General features: G+C 40.1%; 1 protein-coding gene across 1 annotated transcript in view; it reads right to left on the bottom strand.

The window, feature by feature from the left end:
- LOC149229756 (uncharacterized) overlaps window positions 1–10,993 on the bottom strand; it is a 31,260-nt gene extending 20,267 nt beyond the window's left edge. The window contains exon 1 of the mRNA XM_089378726.1: window positions 10,398–10,993. Coding sequence (XP_089234852.1) covers window positions 10,398–10,862 — 465 coding nt within the window. The 5' untranslated portion in view covers window positions 10,863–10,993. The remainder of the gene's footprint in view (window positions 1–10,397) is intronic.
- Window positions 10,994–27,841: the final 16,848 nt, after the last annotated feature.

Here is a 27,841-nt window from a genome sequence, read left to right as displayed (position 1 = left end):
TTAAACAGTTCATGAGAGATCTTAGTCTCTCTCTAGAGGTCGAATTCTTCCACAAATAGCTAATTACAATCTCTTTGGCATATGTGAGCATCCAAGTGTCATGGATCCCAGAAGGAGCATAGTAGAGGCTGCCATGTGTTATTTGTTATCCCATCATGGCTGTAACAACTAGTCAATTTGCTATTTTTGCAATGTGGCTCAATTTCCAAGTCAAACTTGCTGGTCAAACTCTCTAACAGCTCGACATGTGTGCCAAAAGAGGTGTGTCCCACTTATACCAACAAGTTGTTATCCTAGTGAAAACATGACCACAAACACTTGAGCACCCATGTTAGGAGTAGATCATAAGATTATCTAAATAATTAGTCCTAAAAACCATAGTAAAACCTTAGTAGACCATGGCCATTGATCTCAATAATAAAAAATGCATGCCATTTCTACTAAAATGTTCAAATATGAATCAAATAAGTCTCCATCACCAAAGTAAAATGTCACTAGAGTACAAAAATGTGACTAGGTTGATGTGACACAACCTCCTAACCAAAACACCACCATGGGGGTCATCCACATGCTGAAAATACTGAAATACACCATCACAAATGTTGCCAGGGGCACGAATCGAACACTTTGCACCTCAAGAACACCCCAAGACCTGCCATAGTAGTGAGTTACTAGAAAATCTTGGGATTTCTCAATCAACATAAGGGTTGTGCATGGGAAGGTCTGTGCGTCCATAGTATGCCACTTGGAAGCTACTTGCAAGAACCTGGTGAGTATTACTAGTATATGACTACTAATGGTCACGCTTTGAAATAGGCTCATGTATCATGCTCTGAAACTGCCATATGATCCTCAAATCCTACTATACAAGCCCCGGTGCAATATATGCAGTAACAGTACTACTCCTTGTTGAAACGCATATCGATAACAGACAACCACATGAAAACGAAAGGAAAAGGCAATGAAGTGAAAGTGCAGACCGCAATAGTATTAATTCTTTGAAAATTAAGAAAGGTTACAATAAATGTACAACGGCCCTTATAGAGGGCAGGGCTCTCCCAATTTTTTTATCTTTCAATACATTATTAATTATGGTTCTATAATACAGGCAGATCGTGACAAATGATAATGCATCCCACACGTAGTCATTTCCTAGATCCTTGTGAATTTATCAAATTTCACATTATTATTCCGAAACCAAGCCAACCCTTCCACTTGATCTGCCCACTCCCATCTCTGTTGCCAGCCATCTAAGGACTTTTAATTTGTTGTTTTATAGTTTAAGATGTTCCAAGCAACCATCTATGTTAACATCCAGGTGAATAATCTTCCCAAATTTCTGTAACACGAACACCAGCAATACTTCTTTTTCTTTTTGAGGCTCATCAACCATTTTTCCCTCAGATGCAATGGTTCTCCCTCTCTACTTGAGTATAAACGTTCATTCCACAATTCATCAGTTGGAACAGTAAAAGGCATATTCAAATCCAAAAGCAAGGAATGGTGGAGACACAATGCTTTTACCTGCTAAAAGCTATCTCAGATTGATGTCCAATAAAATAAGTCCATGTAGGAGATATGTTAGATGCCCACCGTTCTTAGTTAAGTCCTCGATAAGCCTCATGTAGTGTAAATCCATACCCACCATATATTGAAGTTGAATTTAGAATGGGAATAGCGAAATCATGGCTGATTTTATAATTTTCTCCTCGTATGGTGCTTCATTAAAGAGTCAATATCTTTCATATTCTACCTCATTCTACCAAATTTCAAAGGTACACCCAATTTGATTAGGACTGTCTGCATAGCCAATAGCAAATAGTTCGCCAAAATATATCCAACTGCACAATTGTGGCATAATCTGACTAGAGCAATTGAATCTACACAGAAAACAGACAACAATCTACCAACAGTGAGCTAGCATTTTTAAAAACCCGACAAGGAGCGGCAATGTACCCAAAACCCTAAAGGAAACAAACTTCCAAAGGAAGCTTGGGCTTGAAAATTTTTGAAATATTGAGATACATTCCATGCCTTTGTAAACAAAATGTAATGAGAATACAATTGTTGGTATTATAAAAGTAGTGAAAATCTAAAGTGAAATCATGGTTACCATTAAATAAAGATTTCAAGAATTTGAGAAGCAAAAATCTTAAATTATAAAAGGGGTAGAGATGCATCATTTTAGGTGGTAAATTTGAATGTGAAGGCATCTGACATGTAATTGATTGCAGAGATCAAGACTGAACACTAATAATTAATGAACCAATAAAAATTAAAATGTCACAAGGTTAGACAGTTAAAGCATTTTGCAGCAAAGGAAAGCCCAATGTAGTGTTGCAATGTCATATAGTCAAAGGGAGAAGATATTATGAAGTGGCACAAAGAAAGTTTTAACCGTTATGCTGGGGATATCTTTTGTTGATAAAATTTTTATTTGACGGATTGATATGTTAAAGAAGCTCTCAAAATAGATCATAATTGCTAAAGGTGAGGCTATCTTCGAAGCAAAGGAATAGTCTTGGGAATTCCTCATTGCATTCACAGTTTGAACTCTGCATCAGATGATTGAATTGCCCCATTCAGTCTTGGTCACACTTTCAAAGTTTGTTTTGTTCTGTAGTAACTTTTGTGTAATTGGATCTTGAGATTGTTCATAATTGTAGGAATAGTCAGTCATATCTTTTGAATCTTAAAAGTTTATGGTTTTTCTTCTTTGGTATGAGTTAATTCAAGAAGTTTATGGTTTTTCTTCTTTGGTATGAGTCAATTCAAGAAGTTTATATTGTTTTCCTTCTCTAGTATGAATCAATTCAAGACATGAATTTCCATACGCCTTTGTTTAATCAATTGTGTCAATATGAATTTTTATTTTAGATTGTGAGGTCTTCAAAGACAACAGAGAAAGTTATGCAGATATTATTGCAGCTAGCTCTTGGGATAATCTATTTAGCGAAGGGTTTGTCGAAAAGCTGGGAGAGTTTATTGTAAGGCTTCACAGGAAAAGGGCCGAATACATCAACCAGAGGAAGAAGCAATCTGTCCCATAGTGTTAAAATTGGACACTAGGGCCAAATTCCATGTGGGTCATCTTATTTAGGGCAGCTGATATTTTTCTTGGATCCCTCTCATCGAGAGGTGTAGGATTGATCTAAAGATCATCCGATTCCGATAAGTATTCATGGAGTTATGAATTTAATTGTGTTATAAGACAATTCGTCAAGGTCGGCCAACAACCAAATAACCCACACATGTGCTCCACGATTTAGTATAAAAAGAGGTGACTTGATAGCCATTTCTACACACACCTCTCTCTTGATTTCTCTCCACTCGCCTTGGGTTTTAGTGGAAGAGAGATCTAGGAGGAGGATGCCCTAGCCGCAGTCTGCCCTAACCAAGAGGACGCAGTCAAGTTAGGAAGAAGAGAAGACCTATACGCTGGTCTCTATGCAATCAAGGAGCCCTAACCTATACGTTGGTCTCTATGCAATCTAGAAGGAAGCCTATAGTCCTATACGCTGGAATCTATGCCCTAGATAACGTGGAAGTGTTGTATGGACAGCGTAGGCTTGGAACCGTGGTTAGGAGGCTGCCCTAGACAATGTGAAAGGGTTGTACGGACAGCGTAGTCTTAGCCGCAGTTTGAAGGGTCAAAGGGACAGCGTGGGGAAGCTTAAGGAGCAGCGTGGAGGGCTATGGTAGGAACAACAACTGTAGGTGACAGCGGATCTGTTAAGGGCAAGTTTAGGGTTGTTTCTAGGTACGGTTAAGAGCAAGAAAGGCAAGCAGCCAAGCCGAGGAGAATAGGAGTAATACGCCGTTGTTTTGGGCACCATTCTGTGGAGGCAGCAGCTACAAGATTGATGTTATGCTTGGCTACAGGCCTAAGCACACAGTTGTGACTGCGTTAGGGGCTGATACACATCCTAAGGAGGCAACGTTGCCAGGGAAGAAGCTTGCCAAGGTGGGTCGTAGTCCTTAAGGGGTTGTTTGTGGACTAATAGATGGGTGTGTAAGGTTTGCCAGATGCCCTAACCAGTCACAATATAAGCAACAGTAAAGAGCAGTGTTGAAGGGACAACAGTGCTAGTAAATGGGACAACAACTATGACATGGCAGCAAAGGCTACAATAGGACAGCAACTATGACATGGTAGCAAAGGCACAATAGGACAACAGCTATGACATGGCAGCAAAGGCACAATTGGGACAGCAGCTATGACATGGCAGCAAAGGCTACAATAGGACAACAGTAAAAGCATGGTGTTGCAAACTCATTGGACAGTAGCAAGGTACAGCAATGGCACATGGGACTGTTGTGGCAGCATGGTGCAACCATGGCACATGGGACAGCAATGGCAGCATAAGGTGCAGCAATATAATGAGTGCAGCATGGTCATGAGGTCCAGCATAGTGATGATGGGTGCAGCACAGTGAGGTGCAACACAGTGATAGGTGAAGGAGTCACCTTGGAGAATCAGTTGAAGTAGCATGTCTTCAACCCGAGTTCAGCTATCTCATGTATCATCTTCTTAGAGATGATCTATGCTCTTATTTAGATAAGTCAAAGTGTTGACTTCTATTGTAAATGTAATATCTCTCTCTCTCTCTGTTGAACTATTAAAGAACATATAATAAGAATTGATCAAGGGTTTCCCCACATTGGGGTTTGTCCCTGGCTAGCGCCACATCTTGTGTCCTCTTGGCTTGTCTTTTGCGATTTATGTTTATTTTTTATCTGCAGTTTTCTTTAATGCTGATGTGATTGTTAATCTGGAAAAGATATTGCGCTAACTGTGAAAATTGAAATAAATTGCTCTAAGCATAGAACATACCTAAAATTAACATGGTATCAGAGCTGAGGTGAAGACAAAGCCCAAGCAAGAGTGAAAGAGCAATCACCGAAGATTGTTGGGAAAGGACAAAAGGATCAATGGATTCCTCATCCCTCTTCAAATTCACCGAGGGTGAAATCAAAGCAGAGAATATTATCAAAATGGCGCAGCGGAAGCTCCTGATGGCCTACCTAAAGATCACTTCAATGGGAAGTACGGATCTAAGGGTGGAAGGAAAGGTAGATGCCTTGTTTGTAATAAATTCGATCATTATGCAAAGGAGTGTCCGAATGGCAGGGACACATCACTTGATGACGATAACAATCATTCCAGGGACATCTTCAATGATCAGAGGAATGACAGGTAATGCAGGTCATAAAGGAAACGGCCGACTCTTCAAGAAAGCAAGGAACCCCAAGTATGAAGAATCAAATGTTGTTTCTGATAAGATAAAGAAGCATTATCTTGTATTGGCCCTCTCCTTCAGACTCTTTGGGAATCTAGCTTATTGATTGTAGTGCTTCAAGGCACTTCATTGGATAGAAGGGAGCTCTCTCTAATTTGGTAGAGATGGAAACAATCGTGGGATTATACTTGGAGTTGATGCCACCTATCCCGGAAAGAGTGTAGGGAATGTTACCCCTCAATTGAATGAGGGTAACTCGATTCATTTACAAGAATCTCTTTATGTACCTGATCACAAGAAGAACTCGGTGTCCATTTCGGCAATGGAAGTCAAAGGTTTCAGGGTGGCATTCATCGATGGAAAGGTACGTGTTTGAAAATAGAATTTTCAAAGATGCTTTTACTCATGGGTTCAAGGTTGGAAATTTGTATCAAGTTGCAGGATGGTCCATTGGGGATCATGTCAATTGACATATCTCATCTATAGCACCGAAGGTTTACTTATGGGGCCCTACCCAATGTGAGTCAAATGGTGACAGGGATGCCTAAATTCAAGAAGAGCATGAAGGTACATGACTGAGATGTACCGAAGGAAAATCTTACAAGGGGACCATTCCCCTCATGTAGCAGGTCCACAGGTTTGGAACAACCCGAGGGGTTTGAGATTCATGATCGGGAATCTCATGTATGCAGGTGGAAGAAAGCCCTCTATGGCTTGAAGCAAAACACCCCGGGCTTAGTATGAGAGGATTGATAGTTGTCTGATGAAGTTGAGATTCACTAGGAGTGAAGACGATCCAAACCATTGCTCGAAGGTTGTGGATGATAGACCTCTCATACTAGCACCTTCTGAAAATGACCTATTTCTGACACGTGCAGACCCTCTCATTTGCAGAAGTAAGAGGGAGTTGAATTCTGGATGTGGAATGGTGCAAGCCCGCGACTACCTCGATGGATCTTAACTTTCAAAAGTTATGTGGTAAGGATACTGGAAAATGCCTTTGCGTTTCACAAACTCATACTAGCATTGATGTTCTTGGTGAACTCTCGTCCGGATATATGTTTTGCAGTTAGCATGTTGGCTCATATTTGGTTGAGCCTCGCTGGATTGAAGCCAAGGATCTTCTGAGATATCTTCGGGGCACAATCTCTCATAGATTGAGATACACTGCCGGAAATATGAAGTTGCTTGATTATTCGAATGCTGACTGGGCAGGCAGTGTGGAGGATCTCAAGAGCACTTCTAAGTGCTAATTCTCTTTTGGTTCTGCTCAATATCCTAGATGAGGAGGAAGCAGAAGACGGTTGCTTTGAGCACCGTTGAGACCGAATACATAGTTACGAGTATGACCTCGTGTGTAGTTGCCTGGTTGCGGAAGCTCTTCAGTGAGATGTTTGTACACATGATGGATACCATCGTGATCTTCTGCGTCAACTAGGAAGGGAATTCGATTGTTGAGGAATCTCGTATTCTATGATTGCTCCAGCATATAGACATCAGATACTACCTTATCTGGGATACGATACATCGATGAGCGAGGAGGCTCCATCGCATTGAGACTGATGTACAAGTCGCAGACATTCTATCGAAGCCCCGGGGAAAGGTCAAATTTGTAACTTTCCCGAATGACCTAGAGCCGTTGAGAGACCTTCTTAAGAGGGTCCTGCATGATGCATGCATTGAGCTCTAGGAGCTCCGGGGGGCTTGGGGTACTTCTTGGAGCAACAAGCGACCATAGGGCGACTCACCCTCCCCTAATGATGTGTTGTGTACAGGGTGAATGGCTCAACCTTCCCTTGTGATACCCCATGGCGACTTAGGGACAGGATGAGTGGTTCTCCTGTCGAGGCATCCTACCCATGCAGTCTGGGACTCATGGGAAGTACCTCTCATCTGGCCAATGAGCAAGGAAATGGGGTTAGGGACCATAGTAGTACTATCGATGGACGCATCATTGTATCTACCGTACTCCCTATGCTAGGATGACCTCCATTGATCTGGGATCAATATGAGTGGTTTGAGACACTCTCTTGTGATATTGATTTGGGATTAGTATGAGTTGTTTGAGACACTCTCTCGTGATATTAATCTGGGATCAATATGAGTGGTTTGAGACACTCTCTTGTGATATTGATCTAAGATTAATGAAACTGACTTCGGGTCAGTAAGAGTGACATAACTCACTCTCTTGGAACTGATCTGGGATCAGTAAGAGTGGTATGACACACTCTCTTCATATGGAACTGACTTCGGGTCAGTAGAGAATGGTATGAGACATTCTCGATCAATTCTTCTTCTTCATGGTTCAGCAGAGCAGAGAAGTGCAGGGCACTGATGGCAGAGATAGTACAGTCGGATAGATGGATCAGTGGATGGAGTTCTCCCTAGTTGAGAGGGAGTGTTAAAATTGGCAACTAAGGCCAAACTCCATGTGGGTCATCTTATTTATGGCAGCTGATATTTTTCTTGGATCCCTCTCATCAAGAGGTGTAGGATTGATCTAAAGATCATCCGATTCCGATATTTATTCATGGAGTTATGAATTTAATTGTGTTATAAGACAATTCGTCAAGGTCGGCCAGCAACCAAATAACCCACACATGTGCTCCACGATTTAGTATAAAAAGAGGTGACTTGATAGTCATTTCTACACACACCTCTCTCTTGATTTCTCTCCACTCACTTTGGGTTTTAGTGGAAGAGAGGTCTAAGAGGAGAATGCCCCAGCCGCAGTCTGCCCTAACCAAGAGGACGCAATCAAGTTAGGAAGAAGACAAGACCTATATGCTAGTCTCTACAGAGTCAAGAAGGAGCCCTAACCTATATGCTGGTCTCTACACAGTCTAGAAGGAAGCCTATAGTCCTATACGCTGGTCTCTATGCCCTAGACAGCGTGGAAGGGTTGTATGGACAGCGTAGGCTTGGAACCATGGTTAGGAGGCTGCCCTAGACAGCGTGAAAGGGCTGTATGGACAGCGTAGTCTTAGCCGCAGTTTGAAGGGTCAAAGGGACAGCATGGGGAAGCTTAAGGAGCAGCGTGGAGGGTTGTGGTAGGAACAACTATTGTAGGTGACAGCGGATCTGTTAAGGGCAAGTTTAGGGCTGTTTCTAGGTACAGTTAAGAGCAGGAAAGGAAAGCAGCCAGGCCGAGGAGAATAGGAGCAATACGTTGCTGTTTGGGCACTATTCTGTGGAGGCAGTAGTTACAGGATTGATGTTGTGCTTGGCTGCAGGCCTAAGCACACAGTTGTGACTGCGTTAGGGGCTGATACACATCCTAAGGAGGCAAAGTTGCCAAGGAAGAAGCTTGCCAAGGTGGGTCGTAGTCCTTAAGGGGTTGTTTGTGGACTGATAGATGGGTGTGTAAGGTCTGCCAGATGCCCTAACCAGTCACAATATAAGCAGCAGTAAAGAGCAGTGTTGAAGGAATGGCAGTGCTAGTAATTGGGACAGCAACTATGACATGGCAGCAAAGGCTACAATAGGGCAGCAGCTATGACCGGACAACAGCTATGACATGGCAGAAAAGGCACAATAGGACAGCAGCTATGACATGGCAGCAAAGGCACAATCAAACAGTAGCTATGGCATGGCAGCAAAGGCTACAATAGGACAGCAGTAAAAGCATGGTGCTGCAAACTCATTGGACAGTAGCAAGGTACAACAATGGCACATGGGACTGTTGTGGCAGCATGGTGCAACCATGGCACATGGGACAGCAGTGGTAGCATAAGGTGCAGCAGTATGATGAGTGCAGCATGGTCATGAAGTCCTGCATAGTGATGATGGGTGCAACACAGTGAGGTGCAACACGGTGAGGTGCAACATGATGACGAGGTGCAGCACAGTGTTAGGTGAAGGAGTCACCCTGGAGAATCAGTTGATGTAGCATGCTTCAACTGAGTTCAGCTATCTCATGTATCATCTTCTTAGAGATGATCTATGTTCTTTTTTAGATAAGTCAAAGTGTTGACTTCTGTTGTAAATGTACTATCTCTCTCTGCTGAACTATTGAAGAACATATAAGAAGAATTGATCAAGGGTTTCCCCACATTGGGGTTTGTCCCTGGCTAGCGCCACATCTTGTGTCCTCTTGTCTTGGCTTGTCTTCTGTGATTTATGTTTATGTTCTATCTGCAGTTTACTTTAATGTTGATGTGATTGCAAATCTGGAAAAGATATTGAGCTAACTGTGAAAATTGAAATAAATTGCTCTAAGCATAGAACATACCTAAAATTAACACATAGACTATCTTTAGCCTCGTAGATGTTAAAATAATTTTCTTTCTTTCTTTATTTTCTGTTCACCCGGCAAAAGAGCTATAATGTGATTGATTTTAATAAAGAGAAAACTTAACCACATCAAATTCCAAGCTTGAAGGCATTTAACAATTTATACAACTTAGTTTGTATTGCATTTGAAAAACGACTCATTTTATTACTGAGCGAGATGAAATGCCCCTTTGGGAGTCTACGATAGAAATCATACAAAAAAATGCATTGAAAGTAGAATTTGAAGTAATTGTTGCAAACTCCCACCAGTTAACTGTTGGACAATTTAATCTAATCAACTTTTTACATTATGTACATTACTAATATGCAAGGGAGTTAAGGTCATCTTTAACGTGATTGCAAATTTTGAAATATTTTGGAAATTGGATGGATTCACTTGATTGCAGATTTTAAAATATTTTGGAAATTGGATAGATTCAACTGTTTGACTTCACTTATGTCTATTGTATTTTCTAAATATTCCAAAATCTGTAATCTAATTACACAAGGTAGTTAATAGAAAATGAAATTTTGTAAAATTTTCAAAAACGGAATGAAATTGAAATCATTTAACCCAATGCCTGACCAGCTATTACAAGCATTGCCATCTCTGCAAATTTCCCAAGAAAACAAAATCGTCGGGGTATTTCAAATTAGACCATTAGAAAAAAGTTGAAGTAATCTAGATATGTTTCACACTAAGTAGGACTCTGCAATTGTTTTTCTAGTGCATTAAAGCCATTCGGTGGGGGAGGGCTGACTTACATTGATAGAATTATAGGAACAGAGAACTGTTGCCACAAAATTCATTGGTGACGACACCATAGCACATGCCAGTTATTCAGTACATGAATACCCAAATGGACAGAAAGTAGATAAAATTACCTCCTGCTCAAATTCTCGGTCAAGTTTCTCCGACACCACCATTGAGACAATCACTGTTACCAGAACTAGAAGTATAGGGACAGCAAAGGCACCGATGACAGTCACCATGTTTTTTGCAGACGTTGCTCTGATACGTGCTCGTCTCCTTCTGTTAGCATTCCCCACAGGCGCTCTTCTACCTCCAAATATAAATCCTGCATGGGGAGATCCCCACCTGCCTCCACAACATGAATGAAATAGCATATCAGTATTGTTTCTGCTACGGCTCAGGTACTGTACCTGCTCTTTCTTCATCATCATCCTTGTAGGCAACCACCCACGTTTAATCAGATGGATTGGAGCACTACGGTGGTGGGAACAGATAAAGGGATGCATTGTTGCTAGCACAGGTGCTCCAATTTCTGCACTGTCGATTATACGCCACACATTCCTTGTGCTACTGAAATCTGTGGAAATAGTGACCATGAATGAATAAATTGAACTAAAACATCCTGAACTTCGTTAAAATTCATCTCCACTACTTTATTTTTCTCCTCGTGATTGGGCGTTCACCGTTTAAAATGATAAGATTAGGATCCAAGTTTCTGTGGCATTTGTCTTCTCCACAATTTGAGAAAGGTTCGTGGTTTCAAAATTTCCATGCCCTCCAAACTCATACATCTACACTTCTTTTATTAACGTTCATAAATTCATTGTTATTATATGTATTTCTGGTAGTGTTTTAGAATGTATTTTTTAATGTTAAATTATAAAAAATAGTTTTATATTATTAATGATATTTTAACATTAAAAATAGTTTATGGGATTACTAGTGTCTCTATTTTTCGCTTTTTACACTTCAGTGTTTTTTTTATTTAAATTGATGATGAGTTGGTCCAACCTTCTAACAGCCCAAGGAACGATGAACGATGTTGACATATTGCCATAAATATTTGTGATGTCTCTAAAAGCATCACATTCCAAAATGAAATTTTTTCTAGTTCCACTACCCAGAAGTGCAAAAAGTACACACTCGTTCTTCCCAAGCTTCTTTAGGTCTTTTCCACCGTCTCGTTTCACACCAAAGTTGATGTGCATTAATTCTTAATTGAGCAATAAGAATCTTTGCTCTCCACGAAATGCTAGCTCCAATGTACTCTTTTTGTTGGAGAGCAGAAGTGGAGTTGAATTCCTCAACATAGTACTTCTTCTTTCTACCCACCTCTTTTCCCTATATACGCTTATGGAACTTCTCCATAACAAAATTATTTAACTTCTTACTATTTGAGGGATAGACAGAGGTAGATATCCCATTTTTGCATTCATTTGTTGTTTTGTCCCGCCCATGTTTTCTTTCTTTCACTCATGCCTTCATTGAATATAACTTTAAGCCATCTACCTACTCATAATTGCTCAATTCTTTTTAGACGTCTTATATACCTACTCATATTTGCTCAATTCTTTTTAGATATCTTATATGACACACCATAGCAATTGCTTCAATGGGAGTTGCTCCTATTTCACTCAACATTATCTCATAAGGAACCGAACTTTTTATTTTGAACTTGCTCATGACCAAGCGTTTTTGGATTTTCTCAATTTGTTTCCATTTTGAGACAGGGGTATTGCTAGCCCATAATTCACTCCCATATAGTATCATTGGACAAACAAAGAGTCCAAAAAGCACTTTAATCGTTTTCCAATTTCATAGCTATGCCTCTCTACATCTATTTTGAAGAGCATATAATGCTTTCCACCCTCCTACAATTCTCTTGTTTCTGCAGTCCTCCCAATTAAGCTTGTTGTTGAAATCAATCCTGAGGTACTTGTACTCATTCACATCTTCAAGAATGTTACCCTCAAAGAAGAATGTATGTTGGTTTTGCTTCCTTTTACTAGAGAAAATCATTATTTTGGTTTCGCTGGTATTGTCTTGCATCTGCGCTACTCTGCAAAAATGCTTAAGGGCATATAGGTGCAACTACAATCCATGTGCCGATTTTGCAATCAATACATGATCGTAAGCATACAAAAGAAGCTTTATCACAAATTCCCCCAATTGAATACCATCTCCACCTTGCAGATTTAATCACTCTTCTAGTACGGAGATTGGTGGTCACATAGACTATTTTTAGTCTCGTGGACGTTAAAATATCATTCATTCATTGAATTAGTTTTTTATGTTGAAAAATATTGTACAATTCAATATGGAAGAAATGTTGTCCCGTAATATTAGATTCAAAAATAATAAAGCAATATTGACATTAACAATTTAAAAAAAATCAATATCAATTATAAAAAATACTTTAATTTTCACATTAATTTTATATCAACTTTATATAGTAAGTGAAAGTAAAAAATATTAGTTTAAAATTGTTTTTATTTTTTAATATGGGAAGATGTGTAATTTTTTCATTATTTAGAGTTACATTTTGCATAACAAGTTGCATCTAAATATATCATTGATATTACAATCCAATATGAAATAGTTGTGTAATTAGAAAATTTCACTTTCAATTACTTTGTCGTCATATAAAGTTGATGTATGGTCAACGTGAAGGAAATATATAATTTATATAAAGTTGATGTATAGTCAATGTGAAGGAGATATATAATTCATTTTGTGCTCAATTGAGTTGAGATATTTTAAATTAAAAAATTTCACTTTAAATTAATTTATCTTTTTATATAAAGTTGATGCAAAATTAGGGTGGAAATTGAAGTATTTTATTTGGGGTAGATATTGAAAAAAAAATTGCTATTAAAATTTTTTAATTTGTTAAATATGATACAAATCAACATTCACTATGTTATTCACTTAACTTTATAAAAAAATGCATTATACATAGAGTTGACATGTGGCATTTAAAATAATATTGATATTACAAGTCACAATAAAGAAGATATGTAATTCATTCATGTTTTTTAATTTTTTTTAAATGGGTTGAGCCTAGGTTGGGGCTAGCTCACTTATTGGATGGAAGAAGAATGATCAACCGACATTAGGATATTATTGTCAAGATTGCGCAAAAGTCGATCAAGCTTGGATGCCCATTAGGGTAGTTTACTTCCCCCAAAGTAGCTTCCATCATCTACCCCTCCCCATGATATTTCAACCTGAGACCTAGCAGAGACTAAACCATGGGCAAACCAAAAAATATTTCAAGCTCACCCATAAATAAAATATTTCCATGTTCATGTTAAATAACATATATTTAATATCAACTTTATATGGAGAGACAAAGCAATTAAATGTAAAAAATTCTTATATTTTCCCCTTTTACTATAAGGGAGATGTGTAATTTCTTTATTATTTAAAATATTTCAATACCAACTTTAAAGATTTTTTTTTCTATGGTTGGCTAGGTAATTTGAGTCTTGAGATCACTGACACGCCTAACTTGTGGCTTGAGTAACCTCGACGGAGGGGCATCTAAGCCATCAAAATAACTCGGAGATCACACCCAACCTAAGCCACACCAGCCCTTAGCATCACTATATTGTTACCCACAGAGCTTCTAATCTGTGACCTTTACACCATGAAGTGCCTTAACAAAACATCTTGTCATTGTACGCTCTACACCCCATGGGAAACTTTAAAGAAAATATTTGAATATCCCATCTTAAATAATATATTTCACTATCCACTTCATATATATTTAGAGAGAGTTATAAAAATACTTTAATTGTGATCATAAATAAAATATATTAGTATTTATATTAAATAAAATTATTTTATAAAGAGATATGTATAATTTATTCAATTCTTACTATGGAACTATTTCATGGATGTACGCTTTCTACCTCCATTAATTTACTAAAAATAATAAAATATTTTAATATGGACAATGTTAACTATGAATAAAATATTTTAATGCCCATGTTGAGTAAAATATTCCAATGTTAATTATGTATATATGATATAAAGCAATTGAAAATAATAAATTATTTTGGCTAAAACATGGTATTGGTGTGTTGCTAAAAAAAAAGATGTTTAATTCCTTCCATGCTCATCATATATAAACTAGCATAGATCTAGATCCTTCTTAACCTTGGACCTGTCAAGTGCCATGAGGGATCAAATTTCTCGAAGTGCAAACATTTTCTCAATTTTTTCACTTCAAAGATAGATCTACATCCATCTTAACCTTGGGTCTATCAAGTTCCAAGAGGGATCAAATCTCTCAAATTATACACCTTTCTTTTTCAAGTTTTGCACCCTAAAAGAGTTTTGCATCTCAAGAGATCGGCCCAAGGTTAACATGGATCTATGTTGGTTTAAATTAAATAAAAAAACTCAAAAGCCATTAGAACAAATTTCATCATGCTATTTGTCAAAATTGAACCTAGGTGGGGAGGATAAGAAGCATTCCTACCAACCATTACGAAAAACCCAAATGAAAATATATATGTATATGAGAGATAAAATAAAATAAAAACAATTAAAGCCAACAATATTTTTTTATTTAAATAATATATTTAATTTGGAGTGATAAGTGCATAAGGGGTTATTTATGCCTATACATGGGGACTTAAAATCATGACTAATAATATGGAAAAAGCTTATGTTTTATTGTAAGGATGAATTTACCGAAAGGTTTGTGTATTTCAAATCTCATCATGATTGGAGACTCCATCATACTCATCAAACATATGCTCTTGGATTCTCTCCTGTCTGATTTTCGTCCAACCTCTATCCTAGAAAGAATAAGACATTATTGTTATACATTTGATAGGGTGAAATGGTTTCACATTATATAGGAAAACAATTAGGCGGTTGACTTTCAAGTGAATCTTGACACAAGGGAAAATTTTGGGACATTAATCATCAACGACAAGGTATATTCACAACCCATCCCTTAATATTATGAATAAACTTATTAATGACATATGGAAAATTGCATGTCAGTTGCATCTAATGTAGTAAGGACATCAAAGATAAGACCCTTACACTAGCATTACACACTTACTCCAACCTCCTTGAATTCTAATGAGTGCTCATGTCCAATACATTGCTATCAAGGTGAAATTATGAGGATGTTTCTTGGCTCAGAAGGAACAACTTTAGTTTGTTTGTCTTTGTCCTAGATTGTGGCATGGTGAAACATTAATCCTAGCAACTTGCATCCAGCCCCCCTCCCATTATGACATATGAATCAATCACAGAATTAAGGATTAAATTTCTAATTTATGAGGAGGTAATTTCATTATTAATGCTATAATTTGTTTTCAAATTGGGTACTTTAGATTAGACGTTAGAATTTGGGACCAATAGAGTGATTCTAAGTGCATGCTTTTGTGGGTTCAACTAAGGAATTTTTCTCATTGACTTACCTAGGTGATTTGAGCCTTTTCTTTGTGTTCTTAGAGGTGTCCATCGTGAAGTTCTAGTTCATCGCTCTAAGCAAATTGATCCAGGTGGATATTGGTGGCCACCTGCCAAGTCCACCTGGACCCCCACCATTGTCTTTCTCAGCATTTTCAGTTTCCTTAATTGTAGCACAACTTACTATTTTTAGCAGTTTTTCGGGTCCTGAACTTCCGGAGCCGTTTTGAGGCCCTAAACGACGTTTTTTGGGGAATCCGAGGGCAACATGGGTCCATTCCACATGTTGCCCGTTCCAACAATGGTAGTACTCGGATAGATCTTTCTAACGAGCTATTGTATGCGTCAAACGAAGATCATACGCCAAAGTTACGACCCCGGGAAATTGATGTACCAATTTACCCCAAACGGGGCCCACAGTTTGGCGTTTCATCTCCTAGGGTTAGGTTTTGGAATGTTAAGGGTTTTCCATTATTTCTCAACAATAAATAGGCCTTCGAGCCTCATTGTAACACAGTTCAGAGGCATGTAGCCATCACATCTCTTCTCAGAGATAAGCTACCATCGCCCTAGCTGGTTTATTTCCATTTCTGGTTGTAAGCATATTTCAGTATTTTCCATTAATGAAATGAAGTATTATTTCCATTGCATCTTTGTGTATATGGTTATCTCTGTAATTTGTTGCGTTCCTGTTTAAATCCGGATCAGTGGTATCAGAGCGGTCTGCTTTTTCTCTGTTTTTCTTTGCATGTCCCCAACAAGGTCGGGATATAAGGAGTTAGGGCTTGAACTGGTTGAACCCTTGCATGACCAGCCTCACAAATCCCGACGGCCTCCCATGGCGGACGAGAAGAAAGACGAGGGGGCAGGAGATCCCATCAAAATCTTGCTCGAAGAAGCCCTCGAGCGACAACGGAACGCGATGATGGACAGCTTTGCCCAGATCCTTCAGTGGCAACCCAGAAGCGGTGCATCGGCTTCCAGCAGCTACTCTGGAAACGCCACACCCTTCAAGGTACAAGTTAATTTTGAAATCCCCATATTCGAGGGTCAGATAGACGCAGATGCCGTAGATAAATGGTTAAATCTGCTAGAGGGTTATTTTTCTGTTCATGAATTTTCGAGTCGGGAAAAGATTGTTTTTGCTCTCCTCAAAGCAGCCCCCCACGTCAAGGACTGGTGGGAAACCTACTGCGAGCAGAAGGATGAAAGTACTGGCTCACTATTTTCAGCCGCACCCACCTGGGATTCGTTCCGAGATGTCGTCAAGGAGCAGTACTACCCTGTTGGAAGCTATGAGGATGAATACATAAAGTGGACCACGCTGCGGCAGGGAAGGGACCAAGACGTGCCGGAGTTCACCAATCTTTTCCATACCCTTCGCACAAAGTTGGGTATCAAGGATTCGGAGCAACATTTGATACTCAAATACCGTGGTTGCCTGCACAAGTACATTCAGGAAGAAATACAATTCCTAAACATCCCCTCACTCGGCGCAGCATACAGATATGCCGTCAAGGTCGAGCAGAAGTTTAAACAAAAGAAGCGAGACTTTGGATCTGCGAATCCAAAGCAGGGGAAAGGTGCCCCGAAACCACAGAACAAAGGACAAAGCCAAGGCGGGACAACCCAAGACAACCAGCCGAAGCTGCAAGCAAAGAACAGCGCCGCGAAGCCGAGAAAGGACACTAGAAAATGGTGCGAGTTCCATAAGAGCTCCACTCACAACACAAGTGAGTGTCGGGCCAAGCAGTCACTGGTGGCTGAGCTAAAGGTTTCAGAATCAGATGCATGTTCCGACTCTGAGTCAGAACCCGATAAGGGGTATGAAAAAGGGAAGCAGATCATTGATGCGGATCCCAGCGCCACTGTTGCTACCGCAAAGATCCAGAAAAATGAACCCGAAGATCCAGAGGAGGAGGAGCGTCTCTTCCACTCTCAGATGTGGGTAAAGGGCTCCCCGATACAGTTCATTGTTGATAGCGGGAGTCAAAAGAACCTCATTTCGGCAGAGGTCGTGAAGCGGTTGGGCTTACCGACCACAGCACATCCACAACCATACACCATTGGGTGGCTTCACCAAGGACGAGATCTTCGCGTAAGCCAGCAGTGTCGCCTTCCATACAACATCAAGCCCTTCACGGATGAGGTATTGTGTGACATTGCTCCCCTTGAAGTTTGTGATGTATTACTAGGACAACCATACTTGTGGAAGCGACATGCTGTGTATGAATCAAGGCCCCGTGCTGTTATTATTACATTGGGAAATAAGTTGTTCAGGATACCAGAGGTAGCACCACCTGCCGCCATCTCTTTGATTACTGCAAAACAATGCAGTAAGATCATTTCCAAAACCAGGAAATTTGTTTTCCTGATGATATGCCCTCAAGGAAAGAAGAAGACAGTGGTCGCAGCCTCCAGACGGGGTCCCTCTGCACAACAACTATAGATGGACAAGATTGTGGAGGAGTACGAGGACATCTTCACCTCCCCGGCAGGGGTTCCTCTGCACTGTCAAGTCAAGCACTCCATCGATCTGACCCCAGGTGCGCCGCTACCCAATGGACCAATTTATCGGTGCTCCGTTCTGGAGAACAATGAAATCAAGAGGTAGATTCAGGAGCTCCTACAGAAAGGTCACATCCGTCCGAGTTCATCGCCCTGTGGGAGCCCGATCGTGTTGGTACAGAAGAAGGATGGGACATGGAGACTCTGTATTGACTATCGGGCGCTGAACAAGATCACTGTCTGTAATAGGTACCTGATCCCGCGGATTGATGACCTCCTAGACCAACTAAAGGGGGCGAAATATTTCAGCAAGATCGATCTGAAGTCAGGATATCACCAGGTACCAATCGAACCCTCTGATGTGTGGAAGACTGCCTTCAAATCCAAGGAGGGCCTCTTCGAATGGTTGGTCATGCCTTTCGGATTGACGAATGCTCCTGCAACCTTTATGAGGCTAATGGATGACATCTTGCGGCCATTCACCAACTCCTTTGTAGTAGTATACTTGGATGACATTCTGATCTTCAGCCAGAGTTGGGAAGAGCACCTCCACCACATCCGACAGGTTCTCCAAACACTGCGGCAACACAAGCTATGTGCCAATTTGGAGAAATGCACTTTTGGCATGACCCAGGTTCAGTATCTGGGATACATCATTGATGAACAGGGGGTGCATGTCGATCCAGCCAAGATCCAAGTCATTCGGGATTGGCCCTCTCCAACCACTCTAACAGAGCTCCGCAGCTTTCTAGGTCTTGCCAACTTCTACCGCAGGTTTGTGTTGGGGTTTTCTCATATTTCTTGGCCCTTGAGTCAAGTCACCAAGGGAGGGGCGAAAGCAAAATTCTTTTGGTCTGAATCTCAACAGAAGGCATTCGTGGAGTTGAAGGATCGCCTCTGCACGGCACCAGTGCTCGCGTTACCAGATTTACAACAACCATTTGAGGTCGAGACAGATGCCTCTGACTATGCTATTGGGGCAGTCCTTACTCAACATGGACATCCAGTGGCATATCACAGTGAAACACTTTCAGACACAGTCCGGAAGTACCCCACTTATGATAAAGAGATGTATTCCATTGTACAGGCCTGCCGACAATGGAAGCATTACATTTTGGGGAAGGAAACGGTCATCCACACAGACCACCGACCCCTGCAATTCATACAGACCCAAGGGAAATTGCAGAATGATCGCCATCAGAAGTGGTCTACATACCTGCAACAGTTCCACTTGAATATCAAGTATAAGAAGGGCAGCACCAATAATGTTGCAGATTGCCTCAGTCGACCACCGATCATGGCGTTAACCACCGTGCTCAACTCTTGTGGGCACGAGACTTCTGATTGGCCACTTCTCTACAAAAGCGACCCAGAATTCGGCCACACATACCAGACACTCTTGGAGGGTCGACGTGTTGCAGATTTTCACCTCCAGGATGCCCTTTTATGCCACCTCGGTCACCTTTGTGTTCCTTCAAGCGAGCGTGCCAAGATGATTTGGGAAGCACACTACAGTCAGGCTGCTGGGCATTTCGGGGTCGAGAAAACAGTGGCAGTACTGCAAAATTATTTCTATTGGCCGAATCTTCGACAGGATGTTGGGAAGTACATCAGATCATGTACTGCCTGTGCCATTGCCAAACCGACCATTAAGAAGCACGGCCTCTATACCCCGTTGCCTACCCCTAGTCGACCTTGGGAATCCATCTCCATGGATTACATGTCAGGCCTTCCTTCCACTAAGCATGGAAATGACTGTGTTTTTGTGGTCGTCGACAGGTTCTCGAAGATGGCCATTATGGTGGCCTGCAAGAAGAATATCACAGCAGAAGCCACTGCTAAACTCTTCTTTGAACGAGTGTGGGTGCACTTTGGGATCCCACAGTCTATCATCTCAGATCGGGACAGTCAGTTTCTCAGCACATTTTGGTCCAGTCTCTGGTCAATGCTAGACACCAAACTCACGAAGTCCACAGCCTTCCATCCTCAAACTGATGGCCAGACAGAGGTTGTCAATAGGATGATTGTGCACATCCTGCACATGTATAACTCAAAGCATCCACGCACATGGGACGAGAGCCTCCCCTATGTTCAGCACAGCTACAACCGAGCTCTTCACAGCTCCACTGGCCATAGCCCTTTTCAGGTGGGCTTGGGATTCCAGCCACTATGCCCCATTGATGTGGCCATGCCACTTGCAGCTACTCACATGAATTCAGCTCATGTCCAGTCCGAAACAGATAAGGCCACCAGCTTCATTGAGCGCATCCAACATATTCGCCAGCAGGTCCATGACATTCTTGAGAAATCAAATGCCAAGTACAAGCAGCGACATGATCAACATCGGGTGCCACACAAGTTTCAGGTGGGCGACAAAGTCTGGTTGCATTTGCAAAAGGAACGCCTTACTGGAGCCTATCGGAAATTGAGACCACTCCGATATGGTCCTTACACCATTACTAAGGCTATGGGAGACAATGCATTTGAGCTCAGCATTCCCCCATTCCTTGGCCTGCACCCAGTGTTCAATGTGGACCGCCTTTGGCCATACTTTCCACCATTGCTAGACACATCCGACATTGCAGAACAGCTCAAACCCACAGAATTAAATCCAGATTGCATGGAACAAGCTGCAACTGATCGGATCATGGACACACAGATCAAGAACACTCGCCAACAGAATATCCAACTGTATCGAGTTGTCAAAGCAGGCCAACTCCTTCAGCAGGGCAAGTGGCTCACCAGGGAACAAGTTCAGCAAAAGTTTCCTCATCTCATGGAGGAGCTCAACGCAATGGGGACCATTGCTTCCTAAGGGGGGAGGAATGATCCAGGTGGATATTGGTGGCCACCTGCCAAGTCCACCTGGACCCCCACCATTGTCTTTCTCAGCATTTTCAGTTTCCTTAATTGTAGCACAACTTACTATTTTTAGCAGTTTTTCGGGTCCTGAACTTCCGGAGCCGTTTTGAGGCCCTAAACGACATTTTTTGGGGAATCCGGGGGCAACATGGGTCCATGGATTGGGTCCATTCCATGGACCCATGTTGCTCTTTCCAACAATGGTAGTACTCGGATAGATCTTTCTAACGAGCTATTGTATGCGTCAAACGGAGATCATATGCCAAAGTTACGACCCCGGGAAATTGATGTACCAATTTACCCCAAACGGGGCCCACAGTTTGGCGTTTCATCTCCTAGGGTTAGGTTTTGGAATGTTAAGGGTTTTCCATTGTTTCTCAACAATAAATAGGCCTTCGAGCCTCATTGTAACACAGTTCAGAGGCATGTAGCCATCACATCTCTTCTCAGAGATAAGCTACCATCGCCCTAGCTGGTTTATTTCCATTTCTGGTTGTAAGCATATTTCAGTATTTTCCATTAATGAAATGAAGTATTATTTCCGCTGCATCTTTGTGTATATGGTTATCTCTGTAATTTGTTGCGTTCCTGTTTAAATCCGGATCACAAATGGATGAAAAAGAGCTTCGTGAAATGCGACTTTCCCTTTAGAGGCATGAGGATTCCATCATATTTTGATATTTCCCTTTGGTCCCTCACTAATAAGTTAGACCTGCAATAAAACAACAACAACCTAATGTGGATATTATTATGGGAATTCTACTCCAGCAAAATATGTGATTGATAGTATCGAAATCAGTAGTTCAAGATATTTTCCATCTATCAAACCAAGCAACTACAAAGCATTAGGGGGAATCACACTCCATGACATATCCAACTGTCACACATCAAACTCAATTGATATCTGAGACAAAAGTTCAATGTCATCAATAGAAAAAGGGTCCCCTCATGTAGTGTTCACCAATAGACGCCAAAGATGCAACTAAATGAAACAAAGAAGTAGTGGCTATCCTTCCTATCCTCTGATCGCACTCAATTATGTTATATATAGTAAATGAGATATTAGAAAAAATTTCCTACATTTTCAAATCTAAATATTTTTAGTTCAAAATTATATTAGACAGTGTTTATAAATAGTCATTTTAAAACAGAAATGGTTTATTTTTATACCATTTTGATGTGAACTTTTACTACATGTAGTAGCTAGCCTTCTTACCCTCTAATTCGCACTTAAGTATGATATATCTAATAACTAAGATACTATAAGTTTTTCTTATATTTCCACATCTAAATAATTTTAATTCAAAATTATATCCGATGTTATCTATAAATAGCCATTTTAAAATATAAATAATTAACTTATTGATTCACACTTTTCTATGAGAAAACCATTCTTATATTATTTTGATTTCATATTTTAGTTAATTTTTTCATTAATACAAATTCCCCAATTTTATTGAAAAAAGTCTATCTATTAAATAATTAGCTATCACTACCCCGATGTGGGTGCATTAATGTTATAATTAATGAAAGATTTATGCAGAGCCAACATCTGGTCCTGTAGGTGGCAGATCTGCACAACCTCCAAAATTCTCCCGCGGATGAAGCAAGATCATAAGGGGTACCTGCAGATCATCAGGCATTCGGAATTGAATGCGCCTCTCGTTCGAGACTCTTCGCATGATTTTTTATTTATGGCTTCGTTGGCTCTATCCGCTGTCATTCCCATCAGGTCTCCCTTCATCAGTTCGTCTCAGTCCCTGCATCCCTGCAATGCTCCGATAGCTTGGTTGCATGTCTGGTGTAAGACTCTTATTCGGCTCCCTTACCTTCGAACCTGCTCTGTCTGGCCTTGCTCTTCATCTCCTTCAGGTTACTTTGTTCCCTTGACAATGGTGCATTGCCATGGTTGTTCTCGCCGAGGAGGCAGTCGTGGAAACCGTGGGCGCTCTCAGCCTGCTCCCCAGAATGTTATCCCTCTGGCTTCGGCTTCCCCTTCCTCAGACAATGGCAAGCCTTTCCCGCACAATTCGTTCCAAACCACCCACTTCAAATTCCAAAGTCGTCTCAATAGACCGGTTCTCTCTGCCAGCATCACTGTAATTTTGGCGGAGGAAGAAGCTCGGCCTAGTGTCTCTGTGCATACCTCAACTTCGTAGTCTCAGGATGATAGTGAGCTCCAGGGAGAAGATGTTGGCATTGTGTTCAATTGTGGTGAGTTGCAGGCTGAGGGGAGTGTCCCTGATGTCTTCAAGCCACCAGAAGACAACATACAGGAAATCTCGGCCTCTGTTCATCCGGCGAGCTCCTCCGGTGGCAATCAGCGCTTGGCAGCTCTTCCAGGTGGCAGCGGTACAGGTGCTGAGGACAATGTTGATGACTCGTGGATGGGCAATCCATGCCTGGTGGAGAAGGAAGCTCAGGACCCCAATACAGATGCTTGATGCCTCCTGGGCCACGTCTGATGTCGCAGTTTCTCTTTTGGCTCTTTCGTCCAATGTGTTGTGTCATTACGACTTTTGTTAATGTGTTTTGTATCAGGTCTTGGCTCAGCAAGTTTATCAGATCTTTTGTTAATATGTTTTGTATCAGGTCTTGGCTCGGCAAGTTTATCAGGTCCTTGGTTTTTCAGTTTTGCATATGGTTATCCGGGCAGCTTAGAAAGTTTGGCTACAGCTCTCCTTTGACCTGTACTGTGGTTTACCATTATGGCTAGCTTCTTTGTATGTATGGCTTCTGGGCCTTTTGTATCTGGTTCTCCCAACCCTGGGATAGTTTGTCAGTTCTGTTGGACAACTTCGGCTTCCTCTGAGGTCTTGACCTCCTTGTAACTATATTTTCCTTTTATTAATAGAATTAGCCTTTACTTAGAAAAAAAAAATAAAAAAATTAGCTATCACTTTCGAAGGCGATCGATTCTCATATCATTTCCATATCAATACACAACACTTTTAGAGCACAGATGCTTTCTACCAGGTCGTGAGAAGGGTAATGAAGGCAATAAGAACATGTTAATGCACATATATATAAAAGGTAAGTCACACCTTAACATTGGTGCACTTATATTTCCCACCCTTAACCTTCACAATCGCAGGTAAAGAGATGCCACTCTTGTGAAATGTGGTTAAGTTGTTTATCATTGATGGAGGCAATTGAAAGGGGTATAAAGTCAGAATCCAAGAGTGATGATTGCAGAACGATAGGGTATTGAGGGGAGACAAAGTATATGGAATAAGAATTTCAACATTAAACATACTATGCATGAGGCTAATGAAACATGTCATGAACAAAAGCATTGTTGCATGTCTCTCCTGTCAGAATATGGTGTTATATTAGAGAGGCTTAAGTCTCGGTATAACATAATTGTTAGACACTTAATTTTTAGGGACTGTGTGAACAAATTGTAAATATGTATATAATATACAGTTAGAATAGGAAGCAATTTTGGAATCTAAATTCCAAAACTCACACCTCTTCGTGTCAGCGTTCAAAATTGAACTTGTCTCAACCTTGGGCTTTTGGCCCATCCTAGAAGGGCTAAAAAAAAAATTACCCTTCGAAAAAAATTTAAAATATCAAAATCCTTTGTTAATCGTGAAGGTTAAATTAAATTTCTATATTTCAAAAGAAGAGCAATATTTTTAATAACTCGTCCATATTTTTTTAAGTTTATGAGAGTCCAAAGTCAGGACTAGCAGATAAATTACTCTAACAGTTTCGTAGAAGAGATCGGTCGAAGTCCAAACAACCCCATACGAATTAATTGTTATGTCACAATTCAAGGACATTTCCCTGAGGCCCCCAACTTATGCTAACATGATGTAACCTGCAACGACGAGACATGTAGTAGTCATGGCACTATTGCACTCAGAACAGGGCAAAAGATCACATTGAATACCCATTCAACAACTTCGCCACTTGCCAAACACCCTGAATGCAACTGCTTGTCATCCCTCCATCCCAGACATGGGTGTTAGAGTCATGTTCTGCATTAAAAATTTTAATGGTGGAAATTTTTAACGCCATAATTATATGAATCCACCAACTATAAAAAGAATATCTATCTTATACCAAGTGTATTGGACTCCAAAACTATACCGCTCTCATTCCAACTCTTGCTTGTTTTCCTTCGCCGCTTAAATCCATACAATATTCTTGTTTAAGTATCATTTTTCATGAAGTGTTTGTTCTCTCTCATAAAGCTACAAGTTTCCTTCAATGTTACAAAAATAATTCAACAAAGCAATGGATAACTTATCAAGAAATTTGTATTAAAATCCTATGGCATCTTGCTAAAGTTGAATTTTGTTTGCCTCAATCTTGCTAAGGGAATTTTAATTTATGTAATTACTTATTATATTGTTTTTATTGATTGAACAAGTGTAAATATTGACAAACGTCTCTTATTGATCACCCTAGGAAGGATAAAAAAAAATTGTCAATTGTTGATGCATTTGGTCTCCCATGACATTCTAATCAATCATATAATCTTCATAATGAAGTTAATGCTCATCTACATGAAGATGATGAATTAGATAGTGTAGAGCTTGTTGAAAGAGAAAACCCATCAAAGAAACACAAAAGAATATTCAAATCTAAAGGGAAGACAAGATTTTTATGAGCTTATGTTGTAAAATATTATAATGATAATGAAAGGATAAAATGTTCTTGGTGTTAAATTTAAAAGAGACATTCCATTTGCAAACGAGGGAAGTACCACTCTTCAAATTAGTGGTCTAAATGGCCATGCAAAATCAAAAGCTCATAAATTCTATTTACAACTTTTGGAGGGAGAAAGCAAATGAACTAATATTCCAATTTTGTAACAATATTTGGTTTTGATAAGTTAGTATTTTAGTCAAAAATAAATTCAAAATGTTAAGTTAGGATATTGATGAAAAAGAAAGAAAAATAGAAATATTAGGACAATTTCATATTTTTATATGCATCCATATCAATAAAATGTTAGGAGTTAATTTCCCTAAAGAAAGAAGGCAAAAGAAAATAAAATGTTAGGGAAGCAAAAAGAAAACAAAGGCTTCATTTTCAAATAAAAATAAATGCAAGGGCTGCTCATTTAAATGTGCCAATTAGAAAAATGTTAAGTTTTGTTAATTAATGATTAATTTCCTTAATCGGGATTAATTTTTTATTATGAACCTTTAGCATTAAAAATTATGTTATAAAGCACATATATCATTAGGCCAAAGTCAATAAACGACAAAACATCTTGTCAGCTTTCAATAAATGGAGCGCATCATTTAACGGCCAAAATTTTAAGCTAGGATATGGATGAAAAATAAAGAAAAATAAAAATGTTAGGACAATTTTATATTTTTATATGCATCCATATCAATAAAATGTTAGGAGTTAGTTGCCCTAAAGAAAGAAGGAAAAAGAAAAAGAAAATGTTAGGGAAGAAAAAAGAAAACAAAGGCTTCATTTTCAAATAAAAATAAATGCAAGGGCTACTCATTTAAATGCGCCAGATTAGAAAAATGTTAAATTTTGTTAATTAATGATTAATTTCCTTAATCAGGATTAATTTTTGGTTATAAACATTTGACATTAAAAATTATGTTATAAAGTGCATATATGATTAGGCCAGAGTAAATAAACGAAAAAACATCTTGTCGGTTTTCAATAAATGGAGCGCATTATTTAACAACTGATCTACTCCCCACCCAGATCATCGGCAGGGAGAGACTTCGCACCCCCCTCGACTATTTCTTGTTAACGCGATTGGGGGGGGGGGGGGGGGGTGTCCGCAAAGCGGGTTTAATGGTAGACACCCCAACCCTACGTGGCACCACCTTATTACTCCTCACCCCCCCCCCCCGCTCAAAACCGTAAACCACTCGCTACCCCCTCGCAAACCGCTCATGGTTTCCCTCCGCCAACGGCTCTTCCATCTCGCGCCTTAACCATTATCCTTCAACCAATCCCAAGCCGCCACCTCACATACCCATTGCCTATTCATCCTATCCATTGCCACCTCACATGCTTGCTGCCCTATTGTCATGCTCGTTATATTCACGTGTTGTAGCTCCGCTCCTGTGCATTAAAGCAACTACGGTCATGAATAAAATTGTTAGCCCTTCTCGGCATGTTATAATAAAACTATATTATTTGCAGGTAAACAGTTTCCGCAAGACCTTTTCCTATTCGCTCAATCTGTTACCAGAATCATTCTTCCTCCTATCTACCAGCATGGCCCCAAAAGGAAAAGCTAAAAAACAGAGTGCAGAGGAAAGTACTGCTACTCCAACCCAACTCGACCTTGACCATGTTCCTCTTGTAGACTCACTGTTTAAAATTGCAGAAGCCAAGTGTGAGTTCAATTTCTATGAACTGCACTTGTGGCTCAAACAAAATTACCTAGACAAGCAAGACCCAATCAGATTTTGGGAATCCCTATTACCTTTCTTTAGTTTCCCAAAAACACATGAGTTCCCTGACCTCATTACCTGGTGTCAAGCCAAATATGACCCTGTAAAAAGAGCAGTCATGGCTCAGAATGGAGACATTCTGATAACCATCTTTGTTGAAACCATAAACTAGATGCTCCTAATCCCCCAATTTGACTCTCTCAGTCATTTTTCACCAGCAACACTTATGGATCTATACCATAAGTTAACCTTTCCACAGAGAGCCCAAATTTTTGAAATATTTTTACCTGAGGATGCAAAATTTCCCAAAAGAAATCCACCCTACTCATCTTCCATGTTTCCTGAAGCCTCCAGACATTGCATTTCTCTTCTTTCCTACT

The sequence above is a fragment of the Pinus tabuliformis genome, chromosome J (assembly GCF_031772625.1).
Source record: "Pinus tabuliformis cultivar Carrire ecotype Pingquan chromosome J, CPIR1, whole genome shotgun sequence".
NCBI lineage: Eukaryota > Viridiplantae > Streptophyta > Pinopsida > Pinales > Pinaceae > Pinus > Pinus tabuliformis.
Note: the sequence above shows the minus strand (reverse complement) of the source record. Positions and strands in the feature narration are given on the sequence as shown.